Source organism: Aythya marila, assembly GCF_965140915.1.
Source record: "Aythya marila genome assembly, chromosome: 3".
NCBI lineage: Eukaryota > Metazoa > Chordata > Aves > Anseriformes > Anatidae > Aythya > Aythya marila.
In genome coordinates, this window is record NC_139044.1 from 37,006,996 (window position 1) to 37,030,860 (window position 23,865).

The following is a 23,865-nucleotide window of genomic DNA, read 5'->3' on the forward strand; positions in this document are numbered from 1 at the left end:
ACATAAGAGAATGTGTAATAACTCTTACCTAAAGCTTTCTGGGTATTCAACAATAGCCATGTTGATAACATCCAGCGCATGCTGATAGTGCTTCTGAGCTGAAAATAAGAGGGCCAGTAGATGCAGAGAATTCATGTCATCTTTGCACAGCTGCAATGCTTCCTGAAGATGTTCTATAGCATCAGAAATCTGGGAGGAGATGGGGTAGAAATAAAAATAAAACACATTTCTCCTTCAGTCCTGCATTACATCTCATTCCCAAAAGTAAGAACAAATATAGTCATTAGGGATTCTGAAGAAATCTTACTCAGCCATCTGATAAGAAAGACTTCTATCCGAACAGTCTGCCAAAATTAACAGGCTGCGTTGCTTGAAGAAACTCACTCGTTCTAAAGAAAAGAGTCTGCAGCATTACTAAATTGCTGTCTATAAACAGGAGCAGTAGTCCTGATCCAATCAATCCCCTCTTCCTTTGGCATGACGTTTCTATGCTGTAAGCAGATCCACTTGACAGGCCTGACTCTCAACTCCATTTTCTACGATGGGCAGCTGCCTCTTCACCTGGGTGAGAGCATTACAGATCTTTGCTGCATTTTGTCTCTTGCACAGACTGTACAGGGCCTTTCATGATCAAGAACAAAAAAATAAGTATGAGTGCTCAAGGGTAAAAGAGGCAAGATCCCAACTGCTGTCAGAAAAAGAAATACCTTTCCTAGCAGTTAAGTGAAGCGCAGGCCTGACACCCAGAGCAGCAGCATGTTAATTAAAATCAAGTGCCACTTGGCAGAAAACTTAACTTCTATAAAGAATACAGGTATATCATGTGTTCTTTATGATCCAGTAACTTATTCTAAGCTATTTATTCAAAGGAGAAGTTCCTTGTAGGTTTTCTTAAGATCCTCTAGTGTTTGAAATTACTGTTATTTAAATTACTCCAGTTCTTTGTTTGGCCCTGGAAGCCTCCAACAAACAAAACAGAAAAACGTATAGTTTTCTTTTCCTCTTTTCTTCCCCTTAAGAGATGAAGAATGCCATTTCTTCTTTCCTACTGTGAGAACTTCCCACCTCTCAAAGCTCTGCAGAGGTTCTCCTGCCCCAGTGTACCACCAGCGTGGAATTCCCACTGCTTCCAAAGATCCCTGGGGAAGGCAGGTTGCACGTAACAGAGCAGCAATTACACTGCCTGCAGTTACAATACAGTTTGTTGGCCATCTAGATCCCAGACACGCTTCTGGGAGCACAGTCCATATTCTACTCAACAGACAACTTCATTCTAATGCCCAGATGACTTTTCATTCTTATAGTGTATAAAACAAGCCGAAGTACTTAACTACACTATTACTTGCACGGTGACTCCATGCAAGCCTGGAGAGAAGTGATTGACCGATCCACAGATGTAACCCCCAACTGGCACCTGGCCCACTGCTTCAAAACTGCTGAGTGTCCTGGCCTAGGTTCAGATATATGACTGAGTTCCCAGCTTTAATGAATTACTGCTCGTCAGTGCAGCTACTTTAATGAGCTACATGTGTTGTTAGAGCCTACTGTAAAGGTAAACGTATTGGCCAAAATCACTAACGTTCCCTCAGCAGCTTCCAAGAACACTTTTTCATTACCATGTAAAAACAATACCAACAACAAGACTACTTGGAAACACAACAACAGACATGAGGATGCTGTAGGCTCCAATCTGCCAGCCTATGAAGTACTTCAGGAGGTATACCAAAGATGTAAAAATTCAGCTTGCTAAAGCAAAACTGCTATCAAAATCATTACCTTCAGGACTAAAAACACTTCTCAGTTTTTCCATTTCTCTACCTCAGACCGGCAAAAGTAGTTATTACTAAATTCCAAGTTTGGGGAAAAACAAAATCATTAGACAAAAACAAATTTATAAACCAGACCAGAGGGGGCCTTGAGCAACCTGCTTCTTTCCAGGTGACCCTGCTTTGAGCAGGGACTGAATTGGATGGTCTCCAGAGGTCCTTTCCAAATGCAATTATTCTGATTCTACTCAGTAATTCAGAGTTTGTGAAGATTATCCTAATTTGCCAGCATGAACCAGATAAAGAGTAATACTTGCAACTATCACCTCTGTTGAGGGACCTTAGAAATTGTAAGAATACTTGACCTTACTTGCATGTGAATGTGCAAACTCAGTTACACAAAGCAGCAAAAAAGTTAGCTGCGGTTTCTCCTACAAACCTGTGCTTCCTGAACAGGCAGCCATGTATGGTTGAAATGGATGTAATCTAAAATAATTTTCCCCTGTTCTTTATCATAGGTCATGCAACAGCTACATCTCATTTCAGTGCTGGGAGACAACTCCTTCCTGTAGTACCATCCATCACAGGCAGTGGCTGGTTATGGAAGTTAACATACGCCCCTACACCTGATTGCTTAAATTCAGCCCAAAAAGATTCTTTAATACTGTAACACCATTAGTAGCCTACACAGTTTTCCTGCTGTGTAATTAGAAACAGTGGACGAAATATAGGGAAGAAAAAATACCCTTTGACATTTTCAGGAGACTCTTCCTCTACAGGAAGCATTACACAAAACAACCTGCAACGGACCAGATGCAACAAAATTCTAACTGAATTTAGAGAATAACAAAAGCAAGATATTTGGCAGCAGGCAGCGCAAACAGAGATCATCAATCCATTGGCAGATGCCACAGCTTATTTATTTACGTAACTATGTAATACGAGAAAGATGGAAGCTGGCAGTGCAGGTGGCACGCTGAAACTTCAGGACTGTATCAGAGGCAGGCTGCCAGCTTAAATTCCCTACAAGTGCTGCGCCTTAAAGTAATCTTATTTCAGCTGGACCGCAAGTCCGAGTGGGGCCTGCAATTAGACGATGCTCCCCTTCTCTGATTCATCTTTCTGTTAATAAATATACCACACCTGTTTTGAATGGCACGTGGGTATATTCAGATCGCACCGATCAGGAAGCAATGATACTGCAGAAATAGCACCTTGCAGCACTACCGAAATAATCCCACAATGTGGATTGTCTGGGCTGTCTCTTATAATAGGATTTATTTAGGTAATGCTACACGCTTCCTTAAAAGCAATGCTGGGATGTTACAATTCCAGGTATAAAAAAGAAAACAGTATGGGCGTTAAACATAATTCACAATGGTAGAATGCACTTGCATTCTTAGAGCGGTAACTCGAACAGGATCTCATAAGCATTCGATCCAGATGAGTTTTCAGGCCTTATATTTTCAAATCAGTTGAGAGTTGCAGTTAATTAACCATTACGACTATTCCTTCTGTCTGTCATTATAGCATGGGGATTACGGAAAGGAGAAAGCTTCATTGACTGGCAACAACCTCCATTCAAAACAAACTTGCTACAGTCCACCAAGCTTCAGCAAAGCAACCACAGACAAAACGGTGAGTTAGGTTATTATTTAATTCTTACTACAAGTTGCTTTTCATCACCAGAAAAACCTAGGCCAGGACCTCAACAGAAAAGCTACATGCTGCTCTACAGCAGAGGAAGCCCTTGTTGGTCTGGGAGCAACAGAGAACAGAGCTAACCCCATTTGTAGCGCTGAATGGAAACAGAGCTCCTCTCCTGGGGCAAAGTAAAGACAACACTCTCACCTCCCTGAAACCAGAATAAAAACCACAGAGAAAACAGCTGAAATGTTTTCTCTGGTGTTCATAACCAATGATTCTTATTTTTACATCCAGACACTCTGGAAGGCAGTCCATGTTTTCTGGATATTGCCACTTGAAACTTCAGGTCTGTTGGCAGCCCACAGATGAAATTGATAAGTGAGACCTCTAATTCTCAGCTGCTGGCCCCTGGCTGTCTTTGCCTTCCTATTTTCATGCAAAGAAAGGTCAAATCAAATATTAAAATGGTACGAAAACCCATATGTTGTTTTTATGTGTCCAATAATGATTTACATGGCATTCGAGGTCAAAAACACCAACACTGCCCAAAATGAGAATGGAACCGGCACTTAAAATTAACAAGTACTGAATCTCCAGAGTCATTTCCATAGAAACTGGCCTGCTAAAAAACAAGGCAAGGCATTAAAATCAGTGAGCTTGAAAATGCTCGAGCTACCTTGTTTGTGCTGATCCAAATGCTGTTACCACAGAAACAGGAGGAGCAGTCAAACCAGCAGCCGGGAGCTGCTTTGTCCATCAGTGTGGCCAGCCCCAGCGGCCCTGCAGGTGGAGAGAACCACCACACCACGTGCTGACCCCAGCCTGATGGCACTGCCTCTCCAGGGAAAACCAGACTGAGACACTCCTCACAAAAGGGGGAGTTTACTCTGTTTTGATGAAAAGCCCGCCTTAAAATGCCACGGGGCTGACCTCAACCCTGTGAGAGCTGCTGCTGTCCACCAGTGATGCCGGTGGTCTTTAAGACAGTCACACGCACAAACACCACGCATAACATCTTTCATTTTGGTTGATGATGGCCTTCAGGCTGCCAGCTCTGTGAAGGGCTTTTTATAATCATTCCCCGTCTTGTCACGTCCTCATCACGTGTCAGAGGGAAGCTCATGCTTTTCCATTTCCCCTCTCCTGTGCCTGGCGCTGACAGAGACCAGTGCTATCGGAAACATTTCACAGAGTCTTCCAAAGAAGATAAATTGCTCAAACTCTGGCACCCTACCGGTCAAGCTGTCTCTTGCATTGTTCCACGAAAACATTCCCTTATCGATGCAAGCTGATACCTAGATGTTTCAGTGTTGGGTAAGGTACCCCACATTTATTGACCTTGACTATGGTAACAAAAAGGTCTATTGCTGAGAATAACGTTTGGGTATTATCTTATAACCTACTGTGTGTGGTACTGCAGCATAGGCTGATGAAAGCCCTATGACATTTAATAGTTAATGCAATCTATCAAAAAAAAAAAAAAGGTATCATTTATCTTTCAGTTAATCAGAATGAGAACATATTAGATACTTTAAATAATTAAGCATATTAAAAATGCATTACCAAATGTTTATCATTAAGTAAACTGGCAAAAGAAGAGTAGGATATTTTACAGCAGTCTAAAAATAAAGATGTCTCAGGTATCTTCTCCCTCTCCAAGCATGCGTTAAAGATTTATATCTCACTGGATGGAGAAGAGCAGGAGCAGCATAGCAGGGCTCAGGCTGACACTACATAACGCACTTAGATCACACATCTAGGGTAGCAGGGGCGACTGGCAAAATATCAAAGATGAAAATATACAAGAGAAGTAGACAAAAGGAAGTGAACATGAGGACAAGAGACTGAATGGGAAGAATAGGAGGGTAAGGGGATGATGAAATGATGCACACAAAACAGAAGCATAAAGATGGGCTATGACTGGAGAAAAAGAAAGGATAATGAGTTAAAATGCAGTACACCAGCAACAGTGAAGACAAGAAAGAAAAATTACCACACAAATCTTTTTACTTTGAATATTTGAATCTTTATTTTCGACAGCAGTTGAAAAGCTGTAATGCTTTTACTCATGGCAAGGGGCAAAAGGGGCAGCAAATCAGACAACCTCCCTAAGAGGCAGAAGCTGTGGGAGAAAGAGGGGTGGCTGGATATTTTTTAATCAAAGACCCTGAGCAAACTGCATCATAAAGCAGCCAGTAGGCTGATGACAAAGTTAAATAAGCCATTTTAATTATCCTTTCTTATTGCAGGCTTCCTCACAACACACTGCTCTCATTATGAAAGGGTTACAAAAGTGACATTATCGAGAGTGTGCTCCCTTGGAACAATTAGTTTAACCTAATGAACACACAGCTCTCCTAATTAGCTCAAGAAAGTAAGAAGGATCCAACTGTTTGACTCCGTGGCATAGACTAAGGAGAGAAAACTGCAGCAAGCAGAAAGCCTGCCAAAGAAGGAAAAGATGATGAAATTTCAAATTTAGCTATAGAAGCATTTAATAACGAGGGACTGCTCTAATAAAGTCCTTGGCTTTTAAGAAGAAGGGACAGAGAAATAAGACAGCGCAGTGTATTTTCTGATCAGTTTGATTTTTATGAGCTAACACCCGCAGCAGTGTTCAAACGCCAACTAATCCCACTCGCTGCAGAGCTCCAGCACCCGTCAAAGCCTAACGCCGAACGTGCCCAAGTAAGGAATAAACCAGTCCCCAGCGCTGAGAATGTGAGATCTGGTGTGATACAGAACCAGGCAGTAACAAGAGAGCCTCTGGAGCAGCCTGCAGCAGGGCACAGGGACACGGCATGATACCCAGGGAATGAGAATAAATACCTCTCACCCGCCCTACCCGGACAAAGTTGCTTGGAGCAGGAACAGCACTGCTCAGAGTTAGGGCTGAAAGCACACCCTAGGGAACGGCATTCCCCAGGGCTACATGTGCTATGGAATTACTGATTCAAAAATAAAGTCTTAAACGTGTTCTGATTGATATTGGCTATAACGTAGGCAGGAAGGGACCCTGTTTAGCATCGTTTAATCTTGTTCAATTTTACTGCCCTTCTCCCACCCTGCTAATGCCTCAGTGGTTGGCAATTATTGCACGTACCTGTCTGACGAGAGCCAGCTGCAGTGACAAGTAGAGGATGATTTGGTGATCTTCCGGGCCTAACTCACGTGCTCTTCAAGGACGACCACACGACACAAAAAGAAGCGAGTGTTAGATTGTACTTTCCAGAACTCCTTTGCCACAAGTCACAGACACAGAGCTAAGCCCAGTCCTGTCCTACATAGTTCAACAAGTAATGGGAGAGCACACTTGAGACTTGACAAAAAGCATGCTGATGCCCACCTGGATAAGGCAGGCTCACAGGAATAAATGTGAGAAACACAACTGTCAGGAACTTAAATGCTCAGTCATTAAACATCATTTAATGTTTTGGAACTTAGGTATCTGATGGACCAAATTAGCTCTTACTTTGTGACACAAACTATTTAAGCGTTATTTTAAGTAATTTGGGTGAGGGGAGATAATTGTCCAACTTGTTCCAATACTGACACTTTAAACACAATAGAGGGTTGGGTTAGCATTGTTTCTGCTATATTGTGACTATGAGCATGTGGAGGACTAAAGACCAGGAGCCTGTGATGTCAGCTAATGTCCAAACACACCAAACACCCTCCACCCTACAGCTCCTAGTCTAATTGCTGACAGCGGACTCCTGATTTGGAAAGGGAAGACACTGCAGGAGGACTAAGGATTTGATGGCAGGAGCTGAGCCTGGATGAGAACCAAAGCCCTTGCTTCTCAAGCTAGGGCTTCTCCTGGTAAACCAGTTTGGACCTCTCAGACACCATCTTCTAGTCCACGCCAGGCAGAGGGGCACGCTGCACAGACTGCTTGGCTACTGAGGACTGCAGCAACTCCAGCACCCAGCGTGGACGTCCTTCACACGAGCAAGGCTGGGAGCAGGAATGGACAGCCAGGGCAGCTGGCATGAAACTGCAGCCTGCAGAGAAGCCCTTAAACAGGGCAACGTGCAGACAAGTTTTGAGGACCTAAACTAGGAGCAGCATTGGTCGCAGGCCCGTGCCATGTGGGCAGCCCAGCTCAGGACCAGTGGATCCACAGGGAGTTGCAGATGCATGGAGCTTGCTCCTGGCTCTGTCATACCGCAAAGCCATCACACAATGGGGAGGTGGGAGAGAGAAAGGACGCTCACAGCAGGCTGACATTGCCGACCTATTTCGCAGGCTGTGATCCTGGATGACAGGGAAGGTGGTCAAAGTCTTTATGAGGGAGAACTGACAGGCTGACAAGGCTGGAGGTTAGAAACCCTGCCAAAACTATTCATTTGCTAATTACAATCAAGCAAATAAGTCACAGAATTACTTCAGGAAACAAATCACAGACCATTTTAATGGTGGACACCTCCCAAATACCATCTTGGCCTGTGAGCAAGAACCTGTTGGAATTGACTTTTGTAACTAATGGCTCTAGAACTAATTAATTTAGCATGGACCAAATGTGCCTTACAACTCTGCAAGTCAAGATAGCACTCAGGGATTCTAAAGCAATGTCAAATACATCACAGGTGCAATTAGCACAGGCAAGTCACTTCTCTCCAGTTTTTTAAAAATTTTAAATACAAGTCCGTAAGGTAGAATCCAGCTTTGCCCCAAACTGTTGGAGTAGGGTGAGCCACCTCTTTTGCAAGCAGCACCTGTGAAACCTTCAATATTCTCTCCAACAATACATAACAGGAAAGTTCACATGGGTGTATGGGAGAAGAGATTAATGATGCTTTTGGAAAGAGACAGTCATTACGTTACTGTTCTGCTTCCTCAAAAGGTATTAGAAAAATACTTGATCCAAGCCTCCAGCTCAAAAGGCCACTCATAAGGATGGCTACAGGCCAAACCACAGCCTAAGAAATCCTAGATCTACTTTAAAAAGAGGTGGAAAACAAGGCGGGGGAAAATAAAAGGAAACCAAACCCAGGCATAGAGATACTAGTAGCTACTGTCACAACACCCCTGCTGGCTGAAGTTTGAATACCTCATTTCTGGCTAGAACCTTGTCTGCTTCCTAGCTAGAGCTAAGATACCATGAAAACAAGCCACAGCCAGTGGGAAAGGTCAAAGGATAAAAATAAATGTAGTTTAAAAGCACTGCAGTACTGCAATTGCAGAAAAATTGGGCAGTAGTGAAGGTATTACACTGGAGTCTGTGAACTGGTGTGACTTTAAGTATACTCCTGATCTAAATAATGTCAGTATAAATGTCTTTTTAAATACACATTTTTAAATCATTCAGATCCCCATGGGGTAAATATCCACAATTTCATTTGTGGTTTCAGCTTGACAAAAGTAAGTTTCCACTACCAGTTGCTCCTGCAACCACTGCAAAAGCAGTGCAGGAGAAACATGCAGGGCTCCCCCTTGCTCAGCATCAGAAAACCAGCGAGGATCCAGTACCACGTTCAACCTGACAAAAAGGGTTTTTAACCTCACGCTACCAAAGGAGTTTTACTGGAGGAAGCAGTAGTTGCAGAGGAGTTTAATTCACAGGAACTTTCAGCGTGTAGCTACTGACTGAATGAGACACCCTGCGAAATACAGTGGGGAGTAACAGGAGAGTGCTGACTACTTTGTATTGCTCACTCTGTAGCTCTTTTCATACAACAGCTTGTGCAAACATTCATTAGGATTGCAATCATCTGCTCCCATGGGTAGGCACGCTGATGCCAGGTGACCCCCAGCAGCCTGCACCTCGGTGGTGAAGGTATTCTCCCACCAAGAGGGATTCTTTTGTTTAGGCCTACTTCACACAGGAACAGAAACAAAGCCAGCCTTCCATGTTCTCCTGCTGGCACCACATAATGAAGCTGCATCTCCCACCACTGTAGACCTCACTACAGCTAACTGGGACTAAGTTTATTTCTTTTAATGGCAGAACAAATACTCTCAACCTTCATATTTAACTAAATAATCAACACATTTTGCCATCACAGGAATGGTTTTGACAGACCATTGCTGAAATCTACTGAACTATTTTCAACATTTCAGACAGCATAGCCTTGCACACACACACACAAAATAAAAATAATTTATTTTGGATTCATCCAAAGAACTACATAATGCAAGAATCAGCAAGATTCCTACTCACCTCTCCAAAGTCTGAAGTGCTTTCTTGTTGAATTCATCCTGAGTGCTCTTCAGAGTAGCTGTAGGACAATATACAATGTGATTTAAGAGCTGAATTCAATGTTTCAGATTCAATTAGAAATGTGCAGAGTATTTCAAACCAGGAGCATAAAAACTGTAGAAACCTGGTGGTGTCTATGGTCATGGATGGAAAACATACCATTTTTTTTTTTAAAGAACAGTACAAAAACAGTATTTTAACTCAAATTCTCAATTTTATTTTTAAATAAAATTCTTCCAACTCTGCTGTCTGAAACCCTGAAGCATTTTTGTTAACATATGCCACTGAAGGGGTCTCGGAGGAGAAGGGGACATATGCGAACGACATACAGTGAGTGTGCCAGGCCGGTGTATACACTGAAGGCCTTAACTAGCAGCATTTCCAACTTTGTAGGTACAGACCGTCACCACCACCATCCTCACGTAGGTGGGTGTTGCAGGTAGAACAGGGAACACCAGGAGCCAGATCTACAGCTCCATGACAAATTCCTTGGTAACACAACAAACTTTTAGGTTATTTCAGGTATGGCATTAGCCACTCACTAATGCCCTACTCGGTGCCTCTAATTGACTGACTAAGGATCCTACCCACTAGGCTCACTTCTCAGTGTGTGAATTAATTCCAGTTTCAATGAGAAGAATCATCAAGTTCTTGTTATGCCAGGGTATCATAAGATATCATTACCATCAAGAACAGAGGGAATAGAGGAAGAGCATAGAGAAACAGGACTCTTCATTGCAGAATATCTGGCAAGCTAGCAATAAAAGTTCAGAAGTATACTGGCTGACTTGCTCCAGTTCTTAGTTTCCAGATTTTACATTGCAGAAGCTTCTTGTTCTACCTGTCTTGAACTTGAGAGCTTCTGATCAACAACACAAAGAAGCAATGAGTAGTTAATCCACCAAACATCCACCTATGACTATATTTCACTTCATATATCAAGTTAGTCTAAGCTACAGAATAGAAACATTGCAAAGTAGCATATATTTAGCAAAAAAAAAAAAAAAAAAAAAAAAAGATAAAATTCAAGTATTCTTGTAAGTTAAGAGGAAAGAAAGAGTTTAATTCTTCTAAAAGTTGTACAGATGTAATCACTTTAGATTCTGCAGCACACTAGTTAGTGAAACATTGCAAATAATGTACATGTATTTTGTGTAAGCAGTTATAGTCACCAGACCTTTTTTTTTTTTTTTTTTTATTCCTAACTCTTTCCAATAGCTCTTCAAAACACCCTCTTCATTTGGGAAGAACAGCAGTCTTCATGATTTCCCAAATCATAAAGATCAAAAATTGCTTATGCTGTAAGATCTGCTCTACACAGTAAAAACCGAACAAAAAAATTGCAGTTTAAAGAATGAATTTGAAGACATGCATTTTCATGCAAAATGCTACATTTATAAAAAGTAGAAACACTTCACTCTCAATAGCCTTAAATTCAATATTTGGGTCTACTGCCAAATACTGAAAAGTAACAGAGCTGGAGAGCTTACATAAATAAATAAATAAATTAATTAATTAATATTGACATTCACATAAAAATGCTTGTGGAGACACTGGAAAGGATTTGATTATAGCTATAAACATTCACCCAGAAAAAATACCAGATTCTGTTTCTTATGGAAACTGCAAGATTCCCTATGTAAGTAACAGCAGTTCTGGAGATGCCACGCAATGACGAAGACGTAAAGACATTTGCCTCAAAAATAAATGCAAAATGGAGAAGCTAGAAGAACTTCCAGGTTCAGTCTAGTAAGATTTTTTGACTGATGACTGATCAACTTGCAGTCAGAAAGTAAGAGCACAAAACATGTTGTGGAAATGAAGTGATTATTCTGCAACACCACTCAGCTTTGACTCTGCACTGCTAGGAAGCAACACACGAGTCCCACCTCCCACAGCACGAGCTGCATATTCAGTTGTAGCTACATTGGAAATCTGGTTGTTTGTCTCTAGATTTCTGCCTGCTTTTGATAAACAAAGTTTGAGTTTTGCCATTTGTACAAAAAGGGTCTTTACACTTTGAAGAGACAAATGAGGAAAAAAAACCATGAAGAACGATTTGGGGTGGGATACAAGAGAATGCAAGCTGAGGAGACAACTGAGCAAGTTCACTGAAGTATGACTTTATTTTAACTAGAAACATAAATTGAGCTCAAAATGTGACGCTCAGGCTCTGGTGCAGCATTCCACCACAGTCTTCGTGACTGATCCCGAGCACCAACACCATGTACAGAACGATGGAAGAAGTTAAGAGGTATCTCATGGACAGTAATGGTTAAGTTACTCCCTCTCTTTTACAATGGAAAAAATCCACATTTCTGCACAAAATCTATGGCTGCAAGAGAGGCTGTGCCATTGTTTGGTACCTCAGCACTGCAAAATTTTTAAACCAAAGTGCAGAAAAAATGAGAGCAGAATTTGGAAGGTCAAATTTGAAGGACCCTGTACCCTTGTACATCTAACGCAGCAACTGCTGAGTGCATTTTTAGCACATTTAAGTTAGTTTTACATACATTTTATAATAGCTACGTGCTAAGAAGGTGAGCAAAACTTCCAAGTAAATTTGTACTGAAGGGCAGACAGGAGCCATAAGTTTAAACATTTCATAGCCTGGAAACATGTTTACTGCAATCTTTTAGGTTCTTTCCACTGCTCCTCCCCCAAGTATTGCTAGGTCTCCATCATAGATAATATTTATATGCTTGATGAATAAATACAGTGATGATATGACTCAGTGTTTAATATTTGTGCCTCAAATTTACAAAATCTGTGCAAGTTCCTCCTACTCCCATGCCCCCCTCATGCATCTTCTTTCCATCTCCCTACCATGAATTACTTTTTTCGTAGATAGTGAGAAGTCATCATCTCTGCAACCTGCTTAGATCACCAAGAAGCTCTCACTTCAGCCAGAGAAAAGCTTGCACTAAGGGGACAGAATTAGATGACTGTAACTAGACCTCTAAAGCTGTGCTCCTTTCTCTAGGGCTGATGGCATGAACAGATTTTCAGCATCTACTCAACTTTACCCACTATGAGCATGGCTACTACAGTTCTACTAACAAAAAGGTGGTATGATAATTATCATTTAGATCAAAGTAATAGCAGAGCAAAGCATGGTCTGACCAAAGTAAGGGAGAGAACACCAGGGAGCCTAAGTTTCTATAACAGACATTCCTGTAACACACACACCTTTTCAAATGTTACCCTAGGAGCCCAGGATTCATTCTCAGAAGCACTGTGGATTTTAAAGGAGTTTTAGCCTTACCAAAAGTCAACAGGATTTTCAACAGTTTGGTACCCAAATGAAAATAAAATACAAGCTCTAAAGTCACATTTGAAAACGGATGAAGGTAAACTCTGTGTTAGTGAGAAGATGCAGCACAGTAGGTATGAATGCATAGAGGGAAACAATGCTGAGGATCAGCATGAACACTGCAAACATGGGGACAGGGGTCTAGTCCCAGTCTTGTCCCTTGGGCTGAACCCCCATGAGCAGCTGCAACATAATGACGTTTATTTTTGTAGCACAGTTCTATGAGAAAAGGATCCAGTTTGTGTTCTCCAAAACTGGTCTGTCACGTGAATCACAATGTTAAGAAGTGGGGATGATCGAGATTTGAACTTCAAAAATACATTTCTGATCTGAGCTAAAACACCTACATACATACAGCCTTTTGCACACACCACTGGGTTTCCAAACCGTTTCCCTAAGTTAAGACAACTAATTCTGCAAGTTAAACGGTTTTAGCACCCAGAATTATAATTAATGACTGTATGTGCTGATAGTTATCTCCGGACGCAAAAATGATGGGCTTATTCACTAATGGACAATATTTAACTTTTTGTTTTAACATTGACTGGTAATGTCAGTATGCTGATTATTTATACAATCCACAAGGACTGCTAGGAAAAGTTTCCATTTCAGTCTCTGATTTGTGGCCTTATACCGAAATCCTAAATGAAAACAGAGATGCAGAACACTCTCCTTCTCAACTCAGTATAGAGAGTGAGGGTCTGTTAACCTACAAATATTTAAAAATGAGACATGAAGTGGTGGTGTTAGATAGAGCAGCACTTGTATTTTAGAGTGCATTCTCAACTTGTCTTTCCTCTAGCCTGTGGTAAATTCATCTCACATTTCCTTGCCTTCAACGAATTCTTCATGAGACCTAGGGGAAGCAAAGTTGACACTACAGCTTATGTCAAAACAAACTATAAGAAGCAAGAAAAAGGTTTGCTGTTGAAATTGCCTCATTGGGAACACATTTGGGACACAAAAAATTTAGATAGATGGACTTGCTGTATGAACAAGAGACTTCTGCTTTTAAGAGTGAGGCAAAAGTGGTGGTGACTTCCTCTGAGGACACATCTTTCAGCAACTTCATTGAGCCTTCTTTCAAGAAAGATGCAATTAGATACTGAGAACTTGGCAGCTACATACTGCTATGCAGCACATGTTTCAGGAAATCTTACTTCATCCAGGAGTAAATCTAATAGTTGCAAATTGACTATCAAATACTCCCACAAGTACTTTGTATTATCATCCAGTGGCGTTCGCTCTTCTCATTTCTGCAGAAAGCGCTCGATAAAGAGTAGTCACATAAGAAAGGCCTCAGTACAACTCCTCAGTGCCTTTGTCACACAATATAATATTTACTAAAATGACAAATTAAGGAGAAAAAGCCTAACCTTGGTTAGAAGGCATCTTGATAGACTGCTGTAAGCTTTATAAGGCAATTAGTTAAATGTTTCTGAAACAGCTGTCATTTAAAAGGCTGATTTGCTGAAAATCAGCTTAAGTAGAAAGTTATGGAAATCATACATAGACACAGATGTTTGCATGTCTGCACATGTCACTATGAACTGGTATAAACACAATGATAAATGACTGACACTATGAAGCAGGATTAATAGCAGGGTTGCTATCTTCCCTTCAACACGTTGTATTCTTGCTTCCACACTGAGATAAGCTTTTTATTAACAACACTAGTTAAAAATGTCTCATTAGTCCAAATTCGATGTTTTCTAGTAAAATGCTGTTCTATATTTGTGATCTTCGTAAGTAGGCGTTTGAAGGATGTGATCCATTTTATTAAAACATTTCACCTGAAGATGAAAATACAGTCTTCAGGGTTTCCTTGTGGACTGTGTGAGTGGCCCTGTTGACTTATGGGCTAGAGATATGAGGAAGAGAAGGCAGATATTCCATTGGTTCACAGCAAAATCAGATACTAATCTGGACAAAATTCCAAGGCAACTGTTATGAAGACTGTTTATTTAATATTAAAAAGGACCCTTACTATGTCTTCTGAACTAATCTCTTGAATGCTCAAGGAAGACATCTCTTTGAGAAGAAAAAAAAAGTTTCCAACTCATGTTTTGGTGCACCAAAGTATTTTTAGAGCACAACACATGCCTCTACAACTCCATTCTTTAGAAACTTTCTACTTTCCATAGAGGATAATAAATAGATTGTAATGGGGTTAGCACACAAACCCTTCTATCTCTGAAAATAGTCTCTGGGATCTTGTATAGCTTCAGGGACAGATTAAACAAAATCTAGGCAAAATGCCCTAAGGAATTAGGCTGTTAAGCAGAGCTCAATGTTTAACGATCTTAAAAAAAAAAAAAAAAAAAAAACTGTCTAGGAAGGACATACGTTTCTTGATATGAACTTATTAAGGGAATCTACTCAGAATCAGAGAAATAGAGAACTGAAAGGAGCAACACTGCACGTTGCCCTCCATGCTGGAAAGCAGTTCTCACACCACCTGATCAGATGTGCCTGAAAAAATACACTGACTTGCACTGCTGAAATATACAAGCTGCTTCCTCAAACACATGCCTAACAAAATTTTGGTGCAATCTGCAAGACCATAGTACTTCCATGATACCATACAGGCTGTCACTGTTGCTTTGTTTCAGCCTCATTTGCTGGAAGAAGTTTGTTACTCCAGAACACATCTGACAGAAAAGCCATTGCTGGCATGTGGTGTGGACTGCTGATTTGATTAGGAAACAAACTAGCTCAGCCATTATTCAAAGAAATCATGTTAGGAGGCTTTTACCTTTGGTAGAAGTCATAGAAGAAGCAAAGCTGTACCCAGCTGTGAGCATGAAGAAGGTCAAATCTAGATCTCTTCTAAACACCAGGATTTTCAACCCTTCAAACTACTAAGCACCGATTCTGCAGAAGCACACTGTCTAATCACACAAAACCCAAGCAGTCAACATGAAAAAATTGAATTCTTACATTGTATCTAGTCAACATCCATAAGTACCAATGAGAAAGATATTTTTATCTTGTTTACTTCTAAGCAGAGAAAGAAACTGCATCACAGAGAGGTTGAATATCTGCGGGGAATCAGTATCACGCCAGGAACTGAAGTCAGGCATTTCTGCCTCCAGTTCTTGGATTATATTTCTTTATGTGATTTCTGAGTGGGTGACAAAAATATGAAAATAGATCAAAAGTTCAACTTTTTGTTATGCAAATAAGTGAAAGAAATGTATCGCAAAAATCCAAATAAAGCACACCAAGAATCATTGACTACAGTCAGATTAGCATCTTCTAGGTAATGATGATTTTCCTCCTTTACCTAAAAACTTGATTTTTGTTACTACACAAGAAAAGTTCTCTGAGCAAGAGAACAGTCCCAATTTGTCTTGCAATTTTCTATGACCAGCCATCACTAAAAGCACAGGTTCTAATAAGTTTCCCACAGACAGGATAACTCACCATCAGTAGCTTGAAGACTGTATGAAAGACCCAGTGCCAGGTAACCCTTTGCTAGGGACTCTCCAGCATCTTCACCCAGGTCTATCACCATTTTAGCAAATCTTTCTCCTTCTTCCAGCTGCAAAAGATGACAGGTTGACAATTATATGCATTTCTGCTATACCTGCTTCATAAGGCTATCCCCTTACACGTATATCAGTTAGAGATCTGACAGCCACTCATAACAAGGCCTTCAGAGACCACAGTAAGAGCTCATAGAAAGGAGAACATAGAAGGCCACATTATCAGACCTTGATACAAATTCCCAGTTTTCTGAAAAGTTCTAGTCTTGTTTTAAGCATCCACTGTAAACTATTTTCAGTCATTTTAACCTTAACGAAGGAGAGTATCTTACTTCTGTTTCCCTCCAGAGAAATCACACAATCAAATACCAATGGACTAACCCCTTACATACCATCCTGGCAGTACATTGAGAGGTCTAACAGATATTTTCCTTTAAATAAAGGCTATCTAGGTTTGCCGTACAATGCTTTTAAATCCTAGCAAAATTTTACTTCTTTTTAAAACTTTACAAAACATGCAAGTTCTTCACTGTAAGCTGAGTTCAGCTATCACTTGCAGTTCTGCCACCACAATGAGGCATCAAATTCAGGACCCAAATTTAATCTGAAAGGCTGTACTACCTTACCAGCTGGTGCTGCATGCACTAGCTACATTTGGTATCATTTTGCAAAGACACAGTTCCCTTAGAGATGCATTTTAGAATCACAGAATCCTAGTATGGTTTGGGTTGGAAGGGACCTTAAAGCCCATCTAATTCCGCTCCCTTGCCATGGGCAGGGACACCTCCCACCAGCCCAGGCTGCCCAAAGCCCCATCCAGCCTGGCCTTGAAAGCTTCCAGGGATGGGGCATCCATAGCTCCTCTGGGCAGCCTGTGCCAGGGCCTCACCGCCCTCATTTTATACTACAGATTCTAATGGGAAGAGAAGCATTTGTGAATGTTGTGGCATTTGTGTCTTGGCATCAACCTCCAAAACGGTGTCTTCTATTGCAGTACAGAGTGCTCCCCTCAACCTTCCTTTCCAACTGACGAGGCAGACCTAAGTCTAATAAAAATATAAAGATTCTTTAAAATCAGAGTGAATGAGAATTTTTAACCAAAAATAATTCAAGTCTTTTATGGCAGAGCAATGTTCCTCATTTCTAACCTTAAACTCTCGTTAACATCACTCACCCTTCATGCAGAAAAAGACTAAGAACTGTAGACTGTACGTATCTGAAAAGATCAAGGTTAGAGAGGTACGGGTAAAAGCTCTAAGTAAGGCTTGAAAGATACAGAGCCTACAAGAACATCTCGTGTGCGTACAAGACAGTCTGCAGATCCTGTCAGCCATGATCAGCGTGACCTTTAATCAATAACCAGACTGCTACCAAAAAAATCCTACTTTTAGAAACTTCTGTGACAAGACAACCAACTTTCTGGGATGGAATTATTCTGTCTGGAGAAAATCTTTCTTTTTTTTTTTTTTGTTTGGAATCCAACTGTTTTAGGTACAAGTACTGCAGTTGTAACTGAAATGCAGTCTCTTAAGACTCAGCTTTGTCAGGCTACAGCACCTCACAGTTCTTTAACATCTAAAAGGCGTCACCTGTAAGGAAACCAAAAAAACGGAACAGCAGACCAGAAAATTTCCTTGTGCAGCACTGTGTTCATACATTATTTATGAACAAAATCTACTTGATATACTAGCCTGTCAAGGGGGCTCCTTGTTACACCCCTTGCAGGCATTCAGGTGATGACATTAACTAATAGCTACATAAACAGACAAGTTGGTATTTATTAGATGATATCAAACATAAGGAGGTCTTCACTGTTAATGTAAGTATGAAGAAAGGCTGAAAAGTCTGAGAGTGACGAAGCTCCACTGCTTGGGTCTTTTCCTCGCTTGTGCATCTCCCTGAGGCCACGGCACTTCAGATTAGATGTAGTCCAATAGTCTTCAAATTTCTGAAGCTTCAGACCAGCGAGCCCAATGACCAACATGTATTTTGTCAATCCTTCACTGAAATTTGGAAGCATTACAGTACTGCTGATTGCTTAGTCAACTATGAGTCTGGAAACTACTAACTGAAATAGGGGAACCCCCCTCACAGGCATACTTGGGGCGACCAAGAAAATTGCATAGATGGATTTAATGGCAAAACCCAAAGTCTTTTGGTAACATTGGAAATAGTTCTGCTACCTTCAGTGATGCTCAAATGAGACCCTTTAAACTCCCAATCACATCAGGAAGACTGAAGTTTGTTCCAAGAGACTTAATCCTCTAAGCTGCCCTACAGACTTCCCTGCCACATACTGATGCATGTTCTGGACCACTGCCTAGGACAATGGAAGAAGAAAATGTCCCGTGACTCAGCATGGAAGAAAAAAATAATGCACAAAAAACCTTCACATGAAACAATAACTGAATTCTTCAGCTCTCAGGAACTTTTATGTAAAGCATGAAATCTCTGCAGCCAGAAATTTAATTATGCACCTCTTTTGCCATCATAAACAGTAATATTCCCACTCTTTCTTCATTGTTTCTCCTCTTCTCCCCACATACACTTTCGTCCAAGAAGTCTCCATTAGACGAAGAAAAGAACTATACAAGGAATTCTAATGACTAGTGAACAAGGGTAGGAGTGGGCAGAGCGTATGAAAAAAGAGATTAAATGAAAGGTTTGGAGTTGAAATGCAGACATTTAAAATTGGAGAGATTTTGCTCCATTGTTTCTCTGAATGGTCACCTGATGGTGTTTCCAGTCCCTGACTGATGGCCTACGCTGCATAAATCAGCAGCACACCATTCAGCTTTCTTGCCTGCCAGTTACCCAGGGCCACCTGTGAGTGCCAGATTAATCTATTGTATGAATAATTAAAAACGCGACTTTCCAGAACGGCTGAAGGAGCACTCCTAGCACAACCATTCTGGTAAAACTAACGCTGACGGCGCTTTGACCAGCCACAAAGACTTTCATGAGTGCAAACCTGGGGCAGCCGAAGGCTGCTTTGAAAACGAGTGGCCTCGCAAAGCCCAGCACAGCTCAGCAGCTGGTTCTGTTTGAGAACATTTACTCTTCCTCCTTGCAGCACTCAGCCACGTCCCCTGCCAGCCCTGCTGTGACTGCCATCTGCCCCCTCTCCTCCAATTTGCCTACTCTTCAATCATTCTGGGCAGGCGTGAAAAGCAAAACCTTCGGCTCACATCAGCCAGCCACTGTGCTGACTGCCCCGTACCGGCCTGTGTTCGGGGAGAGAAATCCTCCCCTGCTCAGTGAGGGCCCAGGAGCCAGCCTGAGCTGTGATCTGCCAGCGCAGCTGTGCCCATGGGGGTCCTAAAGCATAGGAGGTGCCTCCACTTTGCTGTAGCAATAGGAAAGGGAAGGTTTAAGGCCCCCAAACAAGGCCTCGGTCCCCAGGAGGCCCACCAGGCAGGCTGTCACACGTTATGGAGCAGAAGCTACTGTCCCTTTCCCCTCTCACCACATGGTGCCAGGCATGCAAGTCTCACCCCATGGGGCTCCCAGAAGCTGCAAAGCCCAAGGGACGCAGAAGTGAGCTAAGCTGTGGAAGGTATACGAGGAAGAGATAGCCATGCCTACACTGGATGCACGGCCAGGAGCCCAGACTCAACACGGGGGAACCTAAATGGTTCGTTTGCTTCAAAGGAGGAAGCCAACTATGGAAAAAAAAGATTTCTTTGAGCTGGTAACAGCTGGAATTCAGTTTCTTTAGAATCATTACTTGTTATTCTCTCAGAAGCAAGCAAAAACAGTCTCCAAGGAGGTGCACCTCCAATCGGGCCCTTGCTGTTATATTCTTCCACATACTTCTCCCTGCAGCCTTTTGCTCAAGAAGCAATTCAGGGAGAGTTCTCTACCTTTTGAGATCTCCATGGAAGAGAGCCCAGGAAGCAGGGTTTGGGGAAAAACAACCTGAAAGCAACTTCTTGTAATCCGAACTGAAGCCGTATAAACCTGTCAGGAGGCACTTGGAAGCACTTGTTGGGCAACCCCTCCTTGACACCAGAAAGGAAAACGCCCATGGCACCTGGAGAGAAACAGGCTGCCAAACCATGAGCAGGCACTGGTAAGACCGTAATATTGTGGGACTGTAATATTGTGTGTTTTGTTTTTTTTTTTTCTTACCCCCTTCTCACCCCCTCCATCTTCTTTGATGAAAAAGGAGCATTTGTTAGCTGCACAACCCTGAGGGATGTTCTCCCTGAAACACAGAGTGGCTGTTCCCTACCCCTGGTATCTGAGCACAGGTTTGGGTGAGCGCTCGAGCCAAGCCCGGGGGCACACTGACAAGGGAGTGGGAAACAGCAGGTGCAGGCCCCTGGCCTGTCGCCACCACCCAGCTTGTTTTTAGAAGAGCTCCAGCCCTACCCCACTGGATCAACACCCTCCAGGACCTCACATGAGTGCTGCAGCTCCCACCAGCATGGATTTAGAACAAGTGAGGACAAGCAAGTTGATGTCGTACAGCAGCACGGAAATGGCACCTTACTGCACTGAAAGGGGGAGCACAAGGGAGGAGGCAGGAAACACGTCAATGACACTGGCCTAGGATGGCAGACAAGGTTGGTGAAACTGGGGAGTCTGGACACCAGCAAGGCTGAGAAATGCCCATGAACATAAGAGATCCAAACCCTATGGGAAGGGGATCTACACAAAGTTGCAAATGATATTAACTCGGTGGACTGGCTTCTTATTTTTGTTATAGTGGGCTGTAGGTATGGAGACTAATACAAAGAAGAGGGAAAAAAAAATCAATAAATAATGGGAAAATGAGGAAAAAGAGGCACAATGCATATGAAGGGAGTGTCCATTAAGGTGCAGTGTAACAGAGAGGCCTTTGTCCCACAGCTGCTTACAGCATAAAACATAAATCATGTTACACATGTCAGGAAATAAAAATTACAATGCTTTCTATTGTTGGTCTGTTCTGCATTATCTGTGTCACCAGTGCTAAGCCTGACAATTTATTCAGCATGTAAGTTCAGGCCTCTGCTCTTAGTAACATTTGGGCTTTTCCTGCACTGCATCAAAAATGGTTTGTTCACACGGAAAATGTATAGGAAGCGAAATTCTTGGTCACCTTTGACATCTGAAATCCTTGGGATTGCCCCGGTAACACTAGCCGTGATGCCAGCAAGAATCTGTTTCAGAAGATGGAGGAAATCTCTAGCAGCTTCTTACAGTTCCCTGCTTCCTCAGTAGCCTCTGGCTCACAGCAATGTCAGTCCTTCGGAGAGCCTGCTTAGCAGGTGGAATAACTCGGATAATGGGACTAGATTTGATCTCTCAATGTTATTCATACCACAGTATAACCTAAGCACTGCCACACAACTCCAGGGCTCCTAGGTGACTGGGTACAAGCACATGCACATCATTTATCATCTGTAGTGACAGGGTCAACAACAGACAGAAGGAGAGAGAAGCGCTCTTGGATTAAGTGGTCTGTGAAAGTAATGAATGATAAGCCGTTACCTCAGAAGTATGCAGCTCTAAATCTTCATCCTGCCAACCTCCCCCCCCATCACGTATTGACCTCATGGGACATCTTACACTCTTTAAGACTCCGTGCATGGTCTGGCCTGGCCTGACCCTGCTCTCTTCTCCCTTTACCCTGACTGATAGTATGATCTCCACCTCCCCACACTAGGATCTGTAAGTCAAACCGAGTGAAGGAAGTGGTTGTGAGGTACAGCACTACCTTGCAGTGCAATTTTTGCCATGGGATGAAGTCCCTCCTGAAGTTCATACTAGCTGATAACAGACATCACGTGACAGCACACAAGTTTACCACTACAGTCTTATTTCTGTGGTATGAATTGTGCGTCACTAAAAATAGTAAAAATATGCCTCATGTCTTCTTACTCTTGGACCAGAGTCCTTGAAGATTCGAGCCTATCCTAGGACTATAATTCATCTGTCTCCATGTGTATTTACCAAGTTCTCAATGTGCCTCCATTGAAATCAGTGGAGTAAAAGACACAAGAAAGCATCCTAGTAACCTCCAAGGCCTTTAAGTAAGGCTCATAAAATGAAGAACATCAGCATTTGACACTTGTCTTTAAGCAGATGTTGTAAAAACACCAAAACCAGAACATCTGCCAAAACAGGGTCTTAGGGGAGCTAGATTAACAGTGAAATTACCACCACTGTACTATTAAAATAACTATTAAAAGGAGGAAACTGCAGCAAGTCTTTTAATAGGTGGCACTCTGAATTGGCAGTGGACCAAGACAGGACAACTGCAGCATGGACATTCCCCTCTAAGCTACATCAACTTTCCTATGAAAATTTAAAATGACAATGAACTTCAGTAGTTCAAAATTTCATAGCGGTTTCTGGAAAGCTAAAGGACAGCTGGCAAAACAAAAAATGGCCTTTGTGTTCCCTGGCTATAATCATTCCCATGTAAGTTCATTAAACTTTTGTGCTGAAACCCTGGCAAAGCAGAATGCCAGCCAGCATGGTGCCTCAAAAGTGATTTTGGGCTCACTACAAAGACCTTTAAAACACACCAGTGTAATGTGCTAAATACAATAAAAAAAGTTCCAACTTTGTTGAAAATTATGTGTCATGAGTTTTGTTAAGTATGGGTCTAACCGCATCTTGGCCAGACAAGCATGGTCTGTACAGGTACACTGTGCTGGAGCTTCTCTAGTCCTCTAAGACAAGCTGGCATAAGCTTTGGAACTAATGATGTTTGGATTTGCTGTTCAGTCTGCCTTTTTTTTCTTTTTCTCTACAATTTGCGAAAAATGGTAATTCTGAAAACAGCAACCAAAATATTCCTTACTTCACTCAGCTGCTCAATGCAGGCCAAAGCCTGGAAGCTAGTGGCCGAGCGGGCAGAGCACCTGCTGGTGTAGGCCAGCATGGTGCCAGTAATATGGCCGTGGAGCAGGCCCTATTTACATCAGCTAATAATCTGGCCATACTGTCACAACAGAAGCGGAGGACATTCAGCTATTTTCCACATCAGGCTCTGCTACGTATTGATTTGCATGGCCCAGTATGAACACACACACACACACGTTTCTGCTTTGATTTGTTTTGCACTGAGAGATTATTTCCTAGATGTGATCTGGGCACTCTCAACATTGTAAATCACTGTGGTACAATGCTATTAGTTTTTTTCTGGTTCTTTATGTGTGCGGAGATACCATGTACAGAGACGGCAAAATGAGTTAAATGACCATTAGATTAATCAGGAAAGAAACTGCTCTGTGTTCCTCATGACATTCTGCAATTATCCAGCAGCAGAAACGATGTTAGTGGTTTCTTTTATTGCTAGTAACTGAAATAAGACTAAACTACTGCTTGTCCATGGACTATAAACAATCTGAATACACTACTGCACCAAAAGAACATAATAGGCAGATCCAGGACATATCAATATATTAAGTAGCTGTTTCATGTGTATAAACAGCGATCTGATTTCATCCTTTT

General features: G+C 41.9%; 1 protein-coding gene across 2 annotated transcripts in view; it reads right to left on the reverse strand.

Moving 5' to 3' along the window:
- The window catches only part of TTC7A (tetratricopeptide repeat domain 7A), a 164,127-nt gene that overhangs the window by 84,010 nt on the left and 56,252 nt on the right, over positions 1-23,865 (reverse strand). For both annotated transcript variants that reach the window (XM_082756289.1, XM_082756290.1), the window contains 4 exons: positions 16,355-16,472; positions 9,577-9,634; positions 6,517-6,589; positions 29-189 (listed from right to left, as the gene is read on the reverse strand). In XM_082756289.1, coding sequence (XP_082612415.1) covers positions 29-189; positions 6,517-6,589; positions 9,577-9,634; positions 16,355-16,472 — 410 coding nt within the window. The remainder of the gene's footprint in view (positions 1-28; positions 190-6,516; positions 6,590-9,576; positions 9,635-16,354; positions 16,473-23,865) is intronic.